Source organism: Mytilus trossulus, chromosome 2, assembly GCF_036588685.1.
Source record: "Mytilus trossulus isolate FHL-02 chromosome 2, PNRI_Mtr1.1.1.hap1, whole genome shotgun sequence".
NCBI lineage: Eukaryota > Metazoa > Mollusca > Bivalvia > Mytilida > Mytilidae > Mytilus > Mytilus trossulus.
Genome location: NC_086374.1, coordinates 41,755,337 through 41,772,356, shown reverse-complemented (window position 1 = coordinate 41,772,356; position 17,020 = coordinate 41,755,337). Strand labels below are relative to the sequence as shown.

At 29.9% G+C, this 17,020-nt stretch overlaps 1 protein-coding gene across 7 annotated transcripts in view; it reads right to left on the bottom strand.

Moving 5' to 3' along the window:
- Window positions 1-1,604: 1,604 nt before the first annotated feature.
- LOC134707275 (axonemal dynein light chain domain-containing protein 1-like) overlaps window positions 1,605-17,020 on the bottom strand; it is a 28,516-nt gene continuing 13,100 nt past the window's right edge. For 4 of the 7 annotated variants that reach the window (XM_063566901.1, XM_063566902.1, XM_063566904.1 and 1 more), the window contains 13 exons: window positions 13,710-13,791; window positions 13,170-13,352; window positions 12,765-12,816; window positions 11,391-11,607; window positions 9,610-9,703; window positions 8,919-9,109; window positions 8,075-8,161; window positions 6,634-6,730; window positions 5,333-5,521; window positions 5,075-5,116; window positions 4,384-4,524; window positions 2,969-3,078; window positions 1,605-2,475 (listed from right to left, as the gene is read on the bottom strand). In XM_063566901.1, coding sequence (XP_063422971.1) covers window positions 2,184-2,475; window positions 2,969-3,078; window positions 4,384-4,524; window positions 5,075-5,116; window positions 5,333-5,521; window positions 6,634-6,730; window positions 8,075-8,161; window positions 8,919-9,109; window positions 9,610-9,703; window positions 11,391-11,607; window positions 12,765-12,816; window positions 13,170-13,352; window positions 13,710-13,791 — 1,777 coding nt within the window. In that variant the 3' untranslated portion in view covers window positions 1,605-2,183. Of the gene's footprint in view, window positions 2,476-2,968; window positions 3,079-4,383; window positions 4,525-5,074; window positions 5,117-5,332; window positions 5,522-6,633; window positions 6,731-8,074; window positions 8,162-8,918; window positions 9,110-9,609; window positions 9,704-11,390; window positions 11,608-12,764; window positions 12,817-13,169; window positions 13,353-13,709; window positions 13,792-15,521; window positions 15,537-17,020 lie in introns of all 7 variants that reach the window. The other 3 variants (XM_063566903.1, XM_063566905.1, XM_063566907.1) reach the window with 3 other exon arrangements.

Here is a 17,020-nt window from a genome sequence, read left to right as displayed (position 1 = left end):
ACATCAGAGAAATAGACAAAACCACAAATGAAGCATGAAGATAATGTCAGTCAAATGAAACCTGGCAGACAGACACGAACACCTTACAAGCATACCATACACCAAATACAGTTGATCTATTTCTTATAGCATTTGACAAACTGACCAAGCCAATTAACATTTAAAAGCAATGAACCATGAAAATGAGGCCCAGGTCTGATGAAAGCTACTTTATCAAATCATTCTTGAGTATCCAAGAAACAGACATGATCACAAAAACTTAACATTGGCCAAAGACCAAAAAAGTTTAATTAATTATTATTGTATCTGATAAACAGACAGAAACATGAACACTTAACATTGACCTCTGAACTTTGAAAATGAGTTCAAAGTCATATGAAACTTAAGTCTTCCAAACATGTACATCTAACAATCAATCCATACACCGAATATAGTGGCCATATTGTTTATTTTATCTCAGGAATAGACAAAAGGCATCTGTACACAAGATATCAATCATGCAGCTCTTCTAGATTCTAAAATCTAGAGCTTCATACAAATAGTTTAAGCCTTTGCCATTGTCAATGTCACATTCTTGAACATTTATGGCATACACAATGAAAATAAAAGAAGAATATGTCCATAGGATATGGATGCCTCCATCTTGTAAATATGCAAGATTCAATGTACTAATTAAAACCTAATGACACATTAATACCAATAATAAGAGTGCACACTTTGAAATGTCATACCTGCTTTGCTTATGATTAAGTTTATGCTGAAAGTCCATAATATGAAGGTTCTACTACAAGTAACACATTATCTTAATGTTCTCAACAAAACATGAAAATGTCAGTCATATGAACCATGCTAGACAGACGTGCTTACCTAACAATCATTCCATACATCAAATTAATTGGTCCTACTGCTTATAGTACATGATAAACAAACCAAACCACAAAATAATGAACCATGAAAATGAGGTTAATGTAACATGAACCTTGCCAGACAGACATGTACACATTAAAATTATTCCATTGATGTTTTGCTTTATATAGTAACTGATATACAGTACTAACATTACCACAAAAACAAATCATTGAGCAATTAACCATGAAAATGGGCTCAAAGTCATGTGAAGCCTCCCAAACATACATGTGCACCTTACAATCATTCCATACACCAAACATAATTAACCTATATCTTAAAGTAATTGGTGTTCTGACATAACCACAAAAACCTGTTAATGAACAATGAAAAAGAGGTCAAGGTTTTATGAAACCTTTAATCATTCTATACACCAAATATAGTAGCCCCAATGCTTATAGTATTTGAGAAATAGACCAAACCACAAAAACAAAACATTGTCTAGTGGACCATGAAATTGAGATCAAAAGGTCAGATAAAACCTGTCAGTCGAGACAGGCAGACCAAGTATTAAATCATTCCCTTTCCATAGAAGCCAAGAATAATTTTACAAAAATTTTCTTTCAGACAGACTGACAGCAAGTTGGGTGGTTACTTGACCTGCTTTTGCCTATTGTGACACAGGTAAAAATAAACACCAACAGTATAAAATGACAATAATTCTTCTCATTCTGTTAAAAATAATCAGTCAAGCAAAATGTTGTCAAAAAGATATTTATTAAATACATAAATCAATCATCATTAAAATAAGTAAAACTTGTATCACAGTCATTTCATAATTCAAATAAAAATAATTGTACAAATATAAATTTAACAAAATCTTTCAGCTCTTTTTCTCATGTAACAACAATCAGCAGTAAAATTTAGATTGCAAAAAAAATAAACAAGAAAAATACATTTTCATTTCTGATAAAAAAAAAAAGTACTTGGACGGAATAAAGTTTATTAAACATCACAATGAAATCGTAAAAAAAAAGTTTTGGTATGTTATAAAACAGACAATTTGTTTTTAAAACTAACATAATTTGTTATTTAATACATTTTGAAATATGACTTGAATATCCACAATAAATGCTACAGATACCAGGATATTTGTAAAGATTTTCACCCTAATATACCTACAAATATTATTATCTCATACCTAACAAATACCTCAATGTCAAGAATTAACTTAATTTCATTACAGTTTATAAGGTTTAAAATTCATAAAACTATATCGTGTGCCAAATAAAACTATGTGACTTAAGGTGACATAAAGTTAGTTTTTTGTTCATAAATTACTTCTTCCTAGATTTACTAGACTTAGAACTAGATTTAGATGCTGTTGACTCGGGCCTCTTTTTGTCCTCTTTAGCATCAGATTTCTCCTTACTAGGTGTTTTAGGTGGAGACACAGATTCTACTTTCTGTGGAGTACTGGCAGCACTCTCCTCTGTTGGTACAGCTTCACCCTGTTCAATTTTAGCCAGACGTTTTTCTAACTCACGCAACTTCTCCTGACTAGCTGCTAATTCAACTTCCAAGTTGGCTGATCTTTCTTCTGATTCTTGAGCCCTTTGTTCTGTGGCTCTGTAAAGAAGTATAGTAAAATATCATGCATTTACCTCTAGCTTTTAATAGTCCGATTTTTTCATGGAATGCTTTTTCTCATTTTTGTTTTAATTTTACATTTCTAGTCAAATTGTGAAGATTAATAGATATCATTGAAGTTTATGAATAGCTATTCATTTTAGACTGCCAAAACAGAAAATAAAAGTATTGGAATTCAATTCATATACTGCTTCAATCAATTCTCATCATATGTCACATGGACATACTTATATGTTTTTTTTACAAAAAAATAGTATCTAAAATAAAATTAACCTACAATCTCAACTATTTCATGCTTTAACATGATTTTGTGGGACTTCCCCCCCCCCCCCCCCCATTAAGTCATAATATTATTACAGTTTTCTCTCTTATTTCAACCTTCATGACATTTCATTATATTGATAATCTTGATGTTTCTTTTGTAAATTGTATACAAGTACTTTAACAATATTCTAAAGATCTAATAATTTACATCAATTGGCTCTGTAGTGATTCGACAGCAGACAAAGCCTCAAAAGATTTCTGTGGATCAGGGGCACCAGGAATTCTCTGAAGCACTGCAGCTGTTGATTGGGGAGGTGGCTGTAAAGACAAATATCAATAGTTTTAACATAATAAATAGTGAATAAATCTGTCATTTATAAACAAGAGTTTCAATGAGAACATTTCATTATTTGTACTCACAATATCTATTTGTATTTTTATTTATAACTTTAAGAATGAGAAAGCTTACAGATCAGAAATTTCAGGTGTCAAAACAATATCTATTTTACATTATTTACACAAACTTACACTTAACTAAAAATGTATTTCTGTAAATTCCCAAATAAAATAGAGTATTGACACAATGTGAAATAATTCAACAAATTCAAATACTACTTTCTGGTAAAAATAGCCATTATATCAGATTTACAAAAGTTTACTTACATAACACAAAAACCCAACAGTGTTCACTGTGCCAGTTTTCATTGACCTCAGAAACGTATTGATATTTCCTTAATATGTTGTTTAATATTGGCCGAGTTAGTGTGAAAAATTCTTTGTGTGATAGTGATGACCTACTCATTCATTTGTTATTGTTTTAAGGTTGCCGCGATATAGCCTTTTTGTGCTAATGCGGCGCAAAGCAACCAACAATCAACCAATCTAAGGTTGTTCACTAATAATTCCATTGCTTTATGTAAAATTTGGCAAGTCAATGTTGAAAAAAAACCACCATGCTGTCAGTAACTATGATGACTCTCAGATCTGTACTTAGTGTCTTTTTGTTGTTGGTATGTACAAGTACCCGGCATCGTCCACTGGGTATTTGTAGTTTTTGTATTTTTTATCCATCTGATGAGTTAAGCCTTTTTCAACTAATTTTTATAGTTCATTCTTATGTTGTACAGTTACACCACTGTCCCAGGATTAATCCTGCCACATTCTGTATGTATGTGCCTGTCCCAAGTCAGGAGCCTGTAATTTAGTGGTTGTCATTTGTTTATGTGTTACATATTCGTTTTTTGTTAGTTTTTTTTATATAAATTAGGCCGTTAGTTTTCTTGTTTGAATTAATTTACATTGTCATTTCTTGGCCTTTTATAGCTGACTATGCGGTAAGAGCTATGCTCATTGTTGAAGGCTGTACAGTGACACATAGCTGTTAATTTCTGTGTCATTTGGTCTCTTATAGAGAGTTGTCTCATAGGCAATCATACCACATCTTTTTTTTATATTAAACCCATTTCATAACGTCACCAGTATGAATTCCTTCACAGGCAAAATAATTCTGTTATTTTTTTTTTTTATCTAGACTATGGTGCATTTAATTGTAATATAACTCAAAAAATATTTTAGCCTTGTATCCTAAATGTAGATATACATTGTCATGTGACTTATACTTACAGCATCTGTGCTATGTTCCAATGTCTGTTTATGTGTATTGTCATCACGACCTATGACCTCCATCATGTCTTCTATCTTTTCTGGTGGTGCTTGTTGTTGTTGGGCAGGTTCAGGTGGAGGAGCAGAAGGTTGTACTGGTTCCTTGTAAGATAAAAGAAAATACACGATTAAATATGCTCCTACAGTTTGACATTTTTTCACACAATTAGCCGCTGGATACTAAACAGCCTCCAATCATCAACATCAACATAATTGTTGAAGGCAATTTATAAAGGGGATAACTCTAGACCTAGAGCAGAAGGTACTGGTTCCTTGTAAAATAAAATACACAATAAAAATACAATTTCACATATTTTTCAAATTTAATACATCAGTATTTAAGTAATTAATGTACCAAGGAAGATCACAGTTTAAGGCATAAATCTTTTGCTTTGGATTATAAGATTATGAGATGATAAAATATACATACCTTTACTATATTAGTATTTATTTTACTTGTACATAGGTTATCAATTTTTTTCTCAAACCAGAGGTCAATACCGGTATTTAATTTTTCAATTTTGAGATATAATGTTGCTTATCTATACAGCAGTAATAGTCAGTATTCACATCCACACACTTGCAATAAAGTTTCAATCACTAAAATCTATTAATGCACTTCTTTTATATTAAAGTGGACATATTTACATACCTTTTTCTCTTCTGTATCAGTTGGACTGACAGTTTCCCTAGGCTGAAAATAAACACACATAGCTAATGAATTATCAAAGTACTTTATAATGTATTTTTAAAAATCATTCCTTATGGTGTTAAAATTCATACCAAAAAACTCACTGTATCAGATTCCATAGGCTGTGTATAAAGTATATATAACCATAAATTTATGCATTTTCTTTCATTAAAACAAACATTCACAATATAAAAATTGACTTTCTCAAGACTGATCTACCTTTGGAGCAGCCTCAGTTGGTATTTTTTCTTGATCATGGTAGGATTTATAATCATCTTGTGAATCCTTGCGCTTTTCTGGCACATTGTCATCTAGAGATACTGGGCGAGGGAACAAAGTATCAATTGGTTCCTCTAATAGCTGACTTGTCAAAATCTTGGCTGTATTTATCCAATCTTTACACTCACGCTAAAACAAAAATAACATTTGATTAATTATGCTCTTGTTGTTTAAGTTTGTAATTGTAGCAAACAAAGCTTTATATCTATTTAATAAGGTAAAATTTGTTGTGGTGTAACTGCAACTCTACCTTGCATAAATGTAATAATTATAAGAGAAGCTATTAAGTTTGACTAAAAGAGGTTCACCTCCTTAAAAGAATATGAAGTTGTTTCTTGGAAGTACTCAAACAAGAACATGGAATATCAAGGATATTCTTTATGTGTGTGGTGGGAGTGCTTACATGAGTACATGTTGTAGATATGTAGCCAGCAATAAGCAGTTGAACTAGAGAAGTACCATTCATATCTTTGAGATCATGTTCAGGATTATCTTTGAGATCATGTACTAAATTATCTTACTGTTCGTAGATTCATATCTTTGAGATCATGTTCAGGATTGTCTTATTTAGTTCATGTTCAAGATTATCTTACCCTAAGTCCATTCATATCTTTGAGATCATGTTCAGGATTGTCTTATTGAGTTCATGTTCAAGATTATCTTACCCTAAGTCCATTCATATCTTTCAGTTCATGTTCAGGATTGTCTTATTGAGTTCATGTTCAAGATTATCTTACCCTAAGTCCATTCATATCTTTCAGTTCATGTTCAGGATTGTCTTATTGAGTTCATGTTCAAGATTATCTTACCCTAAGTCCATTCATATCTTTCAGTTCATGTTCAGGATTGTCTTATTGAGTTCATGTTCAAGATTATCTTACCCTAAGTCCATTCATATCTTTCAGTTCATGTTCAGGATTGTCTTATTGAGTTCATGTTCAAGATTATCTTACCCTAAGTCCATTCATATCTTTCAGTTCATGTTCAGGATTGTCTTATTGAGTTCATGTTCAAGATTATCTTACCCTAAGTCCATTCATATCTTTCAGTTCATGTTCAGGATTGTCTTATTGAGTTCATGTTCAAGATTATCTTACCCTAAGTCCATTCATATCTTTCAGTTCATGTTCAGGATTGTCTTATTGAGTTCATGTTCAAGATTATCTTACCCTAAGTCCATTCATATCTTTCAGTTCATGTTCAGGATTGTCTTATTGAGTTCATGTTCAAGATTATCTTACCCTAAGTCCATTCATATCTTTCAGTTCATGTTCAGGATTATCCTCATTGTTATTCCTTCTTTGTTCTGTATTTTCCATAACAATTCCTGTACAGCACCTGATAAAATCAAAGTTATCTCCCATTTAAAAATGACTTGATAATTATTGAATTGCTCTTGAATTAACTTTTCACAATTGAAAAAGGTGTGTTTAAAACAAATTACAATCAACTTCAAAAATTCAAATATAGTTAAACATGTTTTATATGAACGTTAAAATTTACTGAGTTTCTCTTTTGTCAATAAAAATAATAAATCAAGTACAATCTATAGTTAACAACTGAGATAGGATAAAACAAAAAAATTCTGAAATTTTAACATAAAATAAATGCAGTAAAATATAAAGAACCTACAATAAATCAAAACTAGAACTCTCTGCATAGTGGGATTAACATCCCATATCACACTGACCTTATATTACTGAAAAATAACCTTCCCCTAATGAATCTACAAACTAAGTTCAACTTCGTTTGTTTAACCTATGTTCTGTAGAACAGGTATGCCCGAAACACTAATGCACAGTACATAAATCTGGATGATCAAATGTTTTACTAATGTCATGTGATTCAAAGGTTGAATGATACTTCAAGATTTCTATAGTCCACACTTTAAACATTATATAGGAAATATGAAACATATCTTATTATTGAATATTTAAGCATGAAGATGATTTCTGTAAATATTGCTTGTAAACCAATAGTTAATAGGGAAAATCATACTAAAACATATAGAGATAATATCTTAAATAGAATACCACTTTATAGAAAAAATCTCTTTTAGATAGTTGTGTGGACTGTTAGTTTTTATCATTTATTTTACAATTTATTTTATTTTTTGTTTCATATCACAATCATCAAAACTATGTATTGTTTTAACTTTGTGAACCTTATCATACATACTTTTATTTAAAGACAAAACATGATTGGATAGAAATATCTTGCGTCCCACTATTGTATGGAAGGCACATATTTGACTCATTATATTAAGTCTAAATTTAAATTTTGCTCTTCATGATCTTTAATTACAAGAATAACTTGACTAAGGTTAAAGGTTTTCAATAAATATAAACAAATTTTACATGACAACAAGCCATGACAAATTTAGTTTATTTTGTAAAATCCTTCCGATTTTCTCTGTTTTATGTCAACTTTGAATATATGCTGCATTAGAAAAGCATGAGACACCAAACTAACAACTATACATTGGATGATAATATACAGATAGCTCAAGAAATTTTTCAGAAAAAATTCTTCATTTTTATTTTGCCTCCGTCAATATTCAAAAAAGAAAATATTGATGGAAAACTGCATGCAAAAACTAATTTTTTTTCAAAGCTAAAGGGAGATAACTATAGAGTTACCTCCCCTTAACTTTATATTTACCTTTCGAAACAAAACACTTACTCTTCAGCATACTCGTCAGCATACTCTTTAGCCATAGCATATAATAAGTCTACTTTATCAATTTCAAACAAAGTGCGTCCTACTAATCTACAAATGGTGCACAAGACAAGGTTAGTAAAACTGTGCCCTACACTTGAGAAATAATTGTACTAATTTGACATTTATATTGGTATGAAAATCTCTTGAATGAATATGTACATGCATCAGTTATTATTATCAAGATTATTTCTTTCTCAAGTTTTGTGGGGCACAGTTGGTGCAGGAATGAAACATATACTGTAAACATGAATATTTTTGCCTAAAATTATTTTTGTTTATTTTTGTACTCTGAAACATTGCCACACCTCAATACAATATACTAAATACATGTTTTTTTATTCAAACGCAGACATGTATATATTCATCAGGTATTACAATAAAAAAAAGTTGTAAAGTAAAAATATAACAATTTCATCAAAATATTCATATTTCATTCTGATATGAGAGATTACAGTGATATTAAAATGAATTGACAAGAAATGAGTGGTTTAATTTAGTGAATAGTTAGATGTGTGCAAGCTAAAAGCAAAAGATAACAAAAAATACAAGTATGTTAATGTATAATTTCAAGCAAAAAATACTTTTAAAAGTAAAAACAGACATTGTCTGGCTACAGAACACTAGACAGAAAAAGCATGATATGTAGGGTACACAGTCTTGTCTGACCATTCTTAAAATCAACCTTTGCCATTTTAAATTAAGGAAAAAAGGTTAGTATTATAAGAATGATAAAGAATGAAAGCTATAAAAATGGTCAGCAAGAAAAATATCCAAAAATATATAAGAACACAGCACAAAATCTTACAATGCAACATATCTGGAGAAATCTTCTAACTGCTCTAACAGAACTTTTATATTGGAATGTAGTTCATTAAGTGGTAAACTAGCAATGAGTGCCATCTCTGCTGCTTCCTTAGAGTTGCCCTCCAGGTCTGGAGCTAAACGCAATAACATCTGAACCATCCACAGAACCATTTTAGAATGATATTGAGATACCTGCATAAAATAATATTGAGCTATAAAATTCTACTACATGTGCCATGTATAAGAATAAAATTCCTTTTAATTACCAATAGTAGCTACTGAAGATTTGTTTCTGTGTGGTACTGAACTGTGGGTTCATTATTATTTGTTGGATTCTAATTTTCATGGGTTTCATGGGTACAGGTGAACCAGGAGTTTAAATATTCAACAAATTCCATTTTTTCTAAAAGCTTTGTATGCAAAGATTGACAAAACAACTAAATCAAATATCAACGAAAATGCAAGTTTTCATCATTCCACGAAAATTTATACCACCAGGAAAAAAAAATCCACAGTACATATTTTCATGGATTTCATGGATATAGGAAAGCCATGAATTTAAAGCATCAAAGAAGTACAAATCTGCTATAGGCTTGTCAGCAGACTTTGGTAATACAACAGAATCAATTATCCTTGAAAATGACAATGCAATTTGTCTGACAAATTATCAATTTGTATTGAGCTCTACATACCTGTTCCACAAGCAAGGCATCCTCACTGTCAATATAGTTAGTAGCTGATGATGCCCACTTCTGTACTTTTTTCACTGTCTGTGTAATATCAATGCTGTTAAAGAAAATTCAAACATATAAATACACAATGAAACCTATTTTCTAAAGACATATTGACAGCTGATACACTCAAAATGTTTAACCATATAAAAAGTTACTTTACTTGAAATCTTTTACATCTACTGAATAACTAACAAATAATGTGCATAGTCATAATCATTGAAATCAAAACTATTAAAAGAAGCTAATGCTATTAGAGAAAGAATAAAGAATGATCATTAACCAAATAAAATAATAGTACTGAGCTAGATAATATTTCAAACTACTGAGAAATCAAATATATTCTTAAAACTAAACATTAAAATACAAACGTTTTGTGTTACAATTGTTTTATGCAAACTCTGCTTTACTCCAAGCAATTAAAAAAAATATGTCATTCATTTAAAATTAAAATTAAAATTAAATACAAATGGTCACAGGATTTTTTTCTTTCTGAATGACTTTTATTTGTCAATATTAACAAAGAAGATTGCTTGACATCAAAGGTTTGTTTCCCTTAATAATTATTTGTTATAAACATTTGATGTTAGAAAATTGAAACATGTTCAACAACACTTGGACACTTTTTTTTTTTATTTTGCTTGGATAAAACCAGAGACTGCACACAAGATTTAAGTGAAAGTGAGGCTGTAAATATTTTGTAGACATATATATCCAATATATTCTAGAAATAAATATAAATCATAAAAAAAAAACATTTTTAAATGAAGTATATTTCTTTTTCTTATTTTAAAGTTTTTAAAATTAAATTTTTTCAATTCTTAAAAATCCATCCTGACAATATTATATGATCCTTTTATATTCATAGCATGTATTGATACTTTATCACCATTTCTATTACATTAAGTGTTCAAATAGGACATTAATGCATCACTTTTATAAAATGATTTTAAAAGTTTGAGTAGTCATTCCATTACAATATTTGTGTAATAGCAAATAAAGTATGTCCTATATAGATGTTTTTTAACACAACCATTTATTAATCATTTTATTACATCTGTCGTTAATTTAAATACTCACAGTCTTCTGGTTCTAGTATTAAAGTGAATGAAAACAAGTAACCACTGGTAACATTAAATCATGTGACCACTCTAGATAGTGCAACACATGTGTCATCTTGAGTAAGCCCTTTCTACTTTAAGAAATTGTAAGATTTATTAAAAAAATTGCATTATATAGAGACTACAAACTCTGCTTACATAAGATCAGTGATAAACAAAGCAGTGAGAGAATTAAATGTGTGTATAAAATAATATAAAGTGTATAAATTAGTGATATTTATTAGAAAATACAATGTTTTAAGCAATTATACTATTAGTTTTTAAAAGATATTGGTAAAATTATGTTAAGATATAGTAATATTACCAAGGTAAAAATTCCTTTTTCTGTGTTAAGAAAGCAGTGTCTTATGAGATTTTCTCTCATATTTATGCTGTTAGCCAATCTTTTAGTTTGTGGAAATGCAGTATAGGATCAGTCGTGACAAAGAATCTTGATTAAATGTGTTAACAAGCAACGTGAACCAACATTAACAGAAAATTTCAATCCAATGCAAAAGTTAATTATTAACAATGTGTTAAAAAGCAATGTGAACCAATATAATTTAGAACAAAATCCGAAAAGCATAAAATTTGTTAATTTAAAAGCAATTGTGAATGAACAGCCAGCACTTCACTCGATACCTTGTGTGAAGTCTTCCTTTCTCTCTATCTTCCTCTTTCTGGGTGGTTCCTACATACTCTACAGCTTCATCGATCCCGACCAACCAATCTTCCATCATTTGGACAAGACTTCCCCATTCATTATCATTGATTGACAAGGCTCCATTTAAATGGGAGGTTAGCTTCATATCCCATGTCTCTAGGCCATTAGCCAGATGTATCACTCGTGAGGCTACACCTACAACACAACAAGCAGGTAGGAGGAATAAGAAGTGATTATATAACTCAATCTCATCCCTTTGTATTTTATTTGAGATATAATAGTATTTTTTTTTTTAGTTTTGTTGTAAATGTAAGAAGTTGATGCCTTAATGCCAATACATAAGTCAAAATTCAAAATAATATAAATACTGTACTGGCATTCAGCACCATATAAAAAAACCAGCCAAAATTATTACTGAACTAACATTTGTTTTTAACAACAAACCTTACCACAAACAAATTACAGAATTAGGGTACAACAGCTGTTTTAAAGTTATAGACCTTTTGTATCTTTGATATAAAAATAAGTACAGTACAAATAACTACATTTAATTCATTAATAATATTTCTCAATTTTTCTTGACACTAATTCAATTTATCATTTTCAGGCATGGCTCCAAAATTTTAAGAAATTAAGCTTGCTATCTTATGACAAGTCATATGTGCATAAACAGTGCAAATTGATATGTCCATAGTACTATTTCTTTCAATTTTTAATTGCCAGGAAATATATGTTTGCAAATTTGGGATTGCTTAGTATAAGTCAATTGGTCTAGTTTGAAGGATTATTACAATACATGTACTACTTTGAGAAAAATAATTGATTTGAAGTTCTTTGCCTTAGTGCATATATTGGCATGAAATGACAAAATGGTGCTAGGGAAATCTGTAAAACCTATAAAATTCCAATTTCTAATACATCTTATGTGCATCTCCTACCTCTTGGATACTCAATTATTTCTTTTGATTCAAAGTACTTTCCTAGCATGCAATTGATATAACAATGCTAATCAAAACTATTTATAAATGATTCAATAATAAGCAAAATTTTTAAAAAATCAGGCAAAATGCTGAAATCAATAAAAAAAAAAATGTTTGTTTATAATTATTGTTTTTAATATATGTAAAATTGAAGATCATTGGATCAGTAAAACAACAAATCTGTTTCTCCTCTCTGCATAAAAGGGATGAAAAAATCAAAGATTTTATTTTTTAATTTTCCTTTTCAAAAAGAATTAAATTCATAATTAAAAGCAATAATTTCCTGATATATCCATAAATTATCCAAAATAAACATAAAATATTTACATCCTTACAAATCCAAAAGAAATAGCACTAAATATGATAACATACCATTTTCCCCTGTAATTCTGTTGTCAAACTGATGAAGAAGATTTTCAACTTCCTGAAATATACATTAAAAGTTTAAATACCATATCTTTTTACTAACAGTTTTGGTTTTGGTTTTCATAATATGTATTACAAAAGTATATCAATGGGTTCCCCCCTCCCCCATAGTGTATGTAAATTCATTCATTTTCCATTGATATTAAAACTTTAGTTCTTCATAAGTTACAAATGCACTCTCACTAAATATATACTTAAAAAAAAGTCTTATGTTTAAGCCATATTCTAACAGATTTAAATTTTATAAATATACATGCTTTTTTCTAAATTGAGTAATAATATATACATGGAAGATTTTGTTTTATCATGATTATTTTTACTTATTTGACTTAATCACTGATACCATGTTACCTGGTTTAATGTGACCATTCTGTCTTGGTCTGGGTGGTTTTTGGTAGGATCTTTACGATGACGACCAAAGACTTTAAGAGCGTTATCTGTCCATCCCTCCATCTGATATCTGATCAGTGTCAACTTGTCTTGTCCTTCTAGTAATGTCTCTCCACCATATTTCTCTGATTCCCTGCTTAATAACTGAAGAAAAAAAAAACATTTTACAAAATCATGTAAAATTCTTTTTGTTATATTTATTCTGCATTACCTATATAAGAACCTATTAAATTTCTCCTACAGATGTAGATGGCACCACCATATTAACATGTTACAGGTAAAGCAATAAATGAAAATAATGTTATATCCTTTTTCAATATAACAGAATATGTACAGAGCTTGCCATTTGGTGTGAGCCTAGGCTCTATTCTATGTTGAAGGCCATACTTTGACCTATAATGGTTTACTTTTTACTAATTGTGACTTGGATGGAGATTAGTCTCATTGACATTCATACCACATCTTCTTATATCTATTATAATTTAAACAACCAGAACTTACCACTTCCCAGGTCTTCATATCAATTAGGAAAAGTTTTAACTTCTCATCATCTGGTGGTCTCCTAAACTGTCCTTCAGCATTGCTGTAATTATACAATTAAAGTTATTTAAGTACTTAAACATAACATTAACATATATGCCATTGATCTTCATAAACAATACCACTAAGATAGTATAAAATACATAAAATCACTGATTTCTTAGGACAGTTAAAGAAAATAGTTGGATAATACCTTATAATATGAAAAAACAGATATTTTTCTACTCAATAATTTAAACATAATAATCATTACACATTACAACTGTGTGAAAATATAACATTACTTTTTGGGGGAATTTTCAAATTATGTAAATAATACAACTAAAAGCAATCCCTATAATCATATCCATAATGATAATTCAGTATGCCATTACAAATCAAAATATTCCTCTTGATACTATCTTTTGATTATAAAAAGCTTCTGTCCAAGTTTGGTAAAAATCCAGGATAGTTTATGAATCTAATTAATGTTTTAAAATATTTGTGGACGCCACGGATGATGACTACGACGCCGACAGAATGTAGGATTGCTATGTCTCACATTTTCGACTAAACTCGAAGGCTCAACAAAAATTGAGCACTGTGATTCCTAAAATATTTCACAGAAATAAACACTTTCTAACAAAGTTAATAATAAACAGACAGACCAGATAACATAATTTATAATGGTGTAGGTAAGGCATTTAAAAATCACCTTTTTATGTAAACGCTGTGTCTAGATTTACCCATGCAGTGAGTTCACATGCATACATGTGCTTCAAGTGTACCATTACATATATATATTTATATAAGTTTATGGTATGTGACTGATTTACACATGCAGGTCTTTGAAAACTCTTTAAACTTAATTATTATCAAAGATTAAATACCTCTTTGTTTTTAAATGTAATGTTATAAATAAAAAATGTGGACATCATGATTAACTGAGGAAAAAAAGAAGCTTGTAAAAGTTGCTTTTGTTAATTAAAATTGAAGAAAGAATTTTTTTTGTTTATTTTTTTGAATACTGAAGAAATAGAAAGAATAGAAATAAATGTTATAAGTTTTTTGGAAAAAAAGAAGATATCTAGTAAATAAATGAAACAGAATTCTTAATTTTTTGTTATATTTTGATTTAGTGGTCAGTTGAGAGTCTGTAACCATTGAGAATCTAATTCTATATTACTAAAGGTCAAGGCCATATCACCAAGGTGAAAGTCAAGTTATATGTTGACTGATGTTGACGTGTAGACATTAAAGACTGAAGCAGATTCTACACCTTGCATTTCATATACATATATAATCTACCAAAGGTACATATTAAAGAATCAACGACATAATAAATGAAAAATTTCAGCTGTAAAACTCAATTCTATGATATTTAAAACAAAATAACTGTTTCAGTTAACCATAAATTAATGAAATTATGCATATAATTGAGAACAAATTTGCAATGGAATGACAATTACAATGATATATTTAATTTTGCTGGTAACCTACGACAAGATGTACCAGTACATGCATGGACATTAAGAATTTACAGTTAATTAAACTAAATAGACAGTTTAAAGTAATTGTTTCTAAAATTCTTCCTTTAAAATTAGATTTATCCACAATTTATCATATATGTTTATGAAAAACAAGGTCATGACCTGCAAATTTTCATTTTTTGACAACAGTAGCTATAAAGTAACCCTTTCACCCCTAAATGACAACTATGGTATATCTGGACAAAGGGAAGCTATTCCATTCTAGCAGTGAAAGGGGTACATGTTGACCTTAAACCATTCTTACCTCTTTCTTATTGCTCTACAAACAAATCAGTAAAATAAAATATTTTTTCTTTCATACACAAATCTATATATCAAAGAGGATCAATGATGATAAAGCAATGACACTCACTGTAATAATGATATAATGGCCTTCACCTTGTAAATGATAAACAGTACCTCCATGTTTATTTACTTTGACCAAACAGTATGGATATCTCTACATGATATTCTGTTGTAAATAAAAATACTTATCCACCCCAATAAAGAATGTAAAATTTATGACTGTCAATGATTTCTGGCAAATAATGAACAATAATTTAATTTTTGATGTAGGGCGTCTTCTGATTGGCTGACGTTATTTTGTTATCAGCCCATAGACATAATTTAGTCATGTGACCATGACGTCATCAACGATTTTATAAGAATGGCTTATATTTTTCTATCTATTCGAAATAACATAAAAATGTGGTGCACACTGTTAAAAAACCTGCTACCTGCATTATGCAGGGTGCACCAAATTTTTTATGTTATTTCTTCGTAGACAGAAAAAATATTACAGTCATTCCTTAATTAAACATAAAATTCTTATCAAATTTCCTTAACCTTAATGTTCAATAGTTCTTATTTCACAATTTTAAAAAGAAGAACAAACAATCTTTGAAATTAGAACAACAATAAATTGAAACTTTATCTTATACAAACTTCAATGGTGTTTGTATTCTGTTATCTCATATTGTATTTTCTTGTAGTCTCTTATGATATATTATTAGTTCTCTCATAGTGGGAATATAATTTCTGTAGTTTCAGTAGGAGGATGTGTTTTTTGTTTGTATGTGTAACTGTTGAGGGATCCTGATAAAGCAAATCTCAATTTAAGTCAGCATACAAATATAGTAGCTAGCCCACATAAATGAGCATAAAAGACCAAATAATTGCTCCAAACCAAACTACAACCAAGGCAAATATAAGGGGTTTATGTGTGTAAAACAAAACATAGTCTGAGCAAATCATACTGGCTTAAAGCAGAAAGACAGTTAGAATTAATAATAATATTTATTAAAAAATCATTTAATTTTGGCCCTAGAAAAACAGCATACAAACGAAATTTTGAGTTCCTGCCTGAGCAAGTCAGCTTGCAACCTTCAGTGTAAGATAGAACCTGCCTGCTTGACAATGCACCAGCCGGGGAATGTGAAGCGAGGGTTCTCCACTTAGGTGCGTCTCAGTGACAGCCAGGTAATGCAAAGTCTGCATGGGGGATAGCCCATGTACTTGTAGAGTAGCAGGGGTCTATCAAACTGGCACTGGAATAAATTTGATAAAATTTGCTTCCGATATACTTGGGGATGAATGAAATTTTAGAAATGGCCAGTGATAAAATTCCATTAAGCTTAAATTGAAATAAAGAAAAATACATATCACAAGTAAAAGCTGAGTTGTTTCTCTAGTCATGAAACAATATATTAAAGGTATAAGGAAGAGGAAAGTAGGAGGTAAATTGATAAATAGCGCTGTAAAACT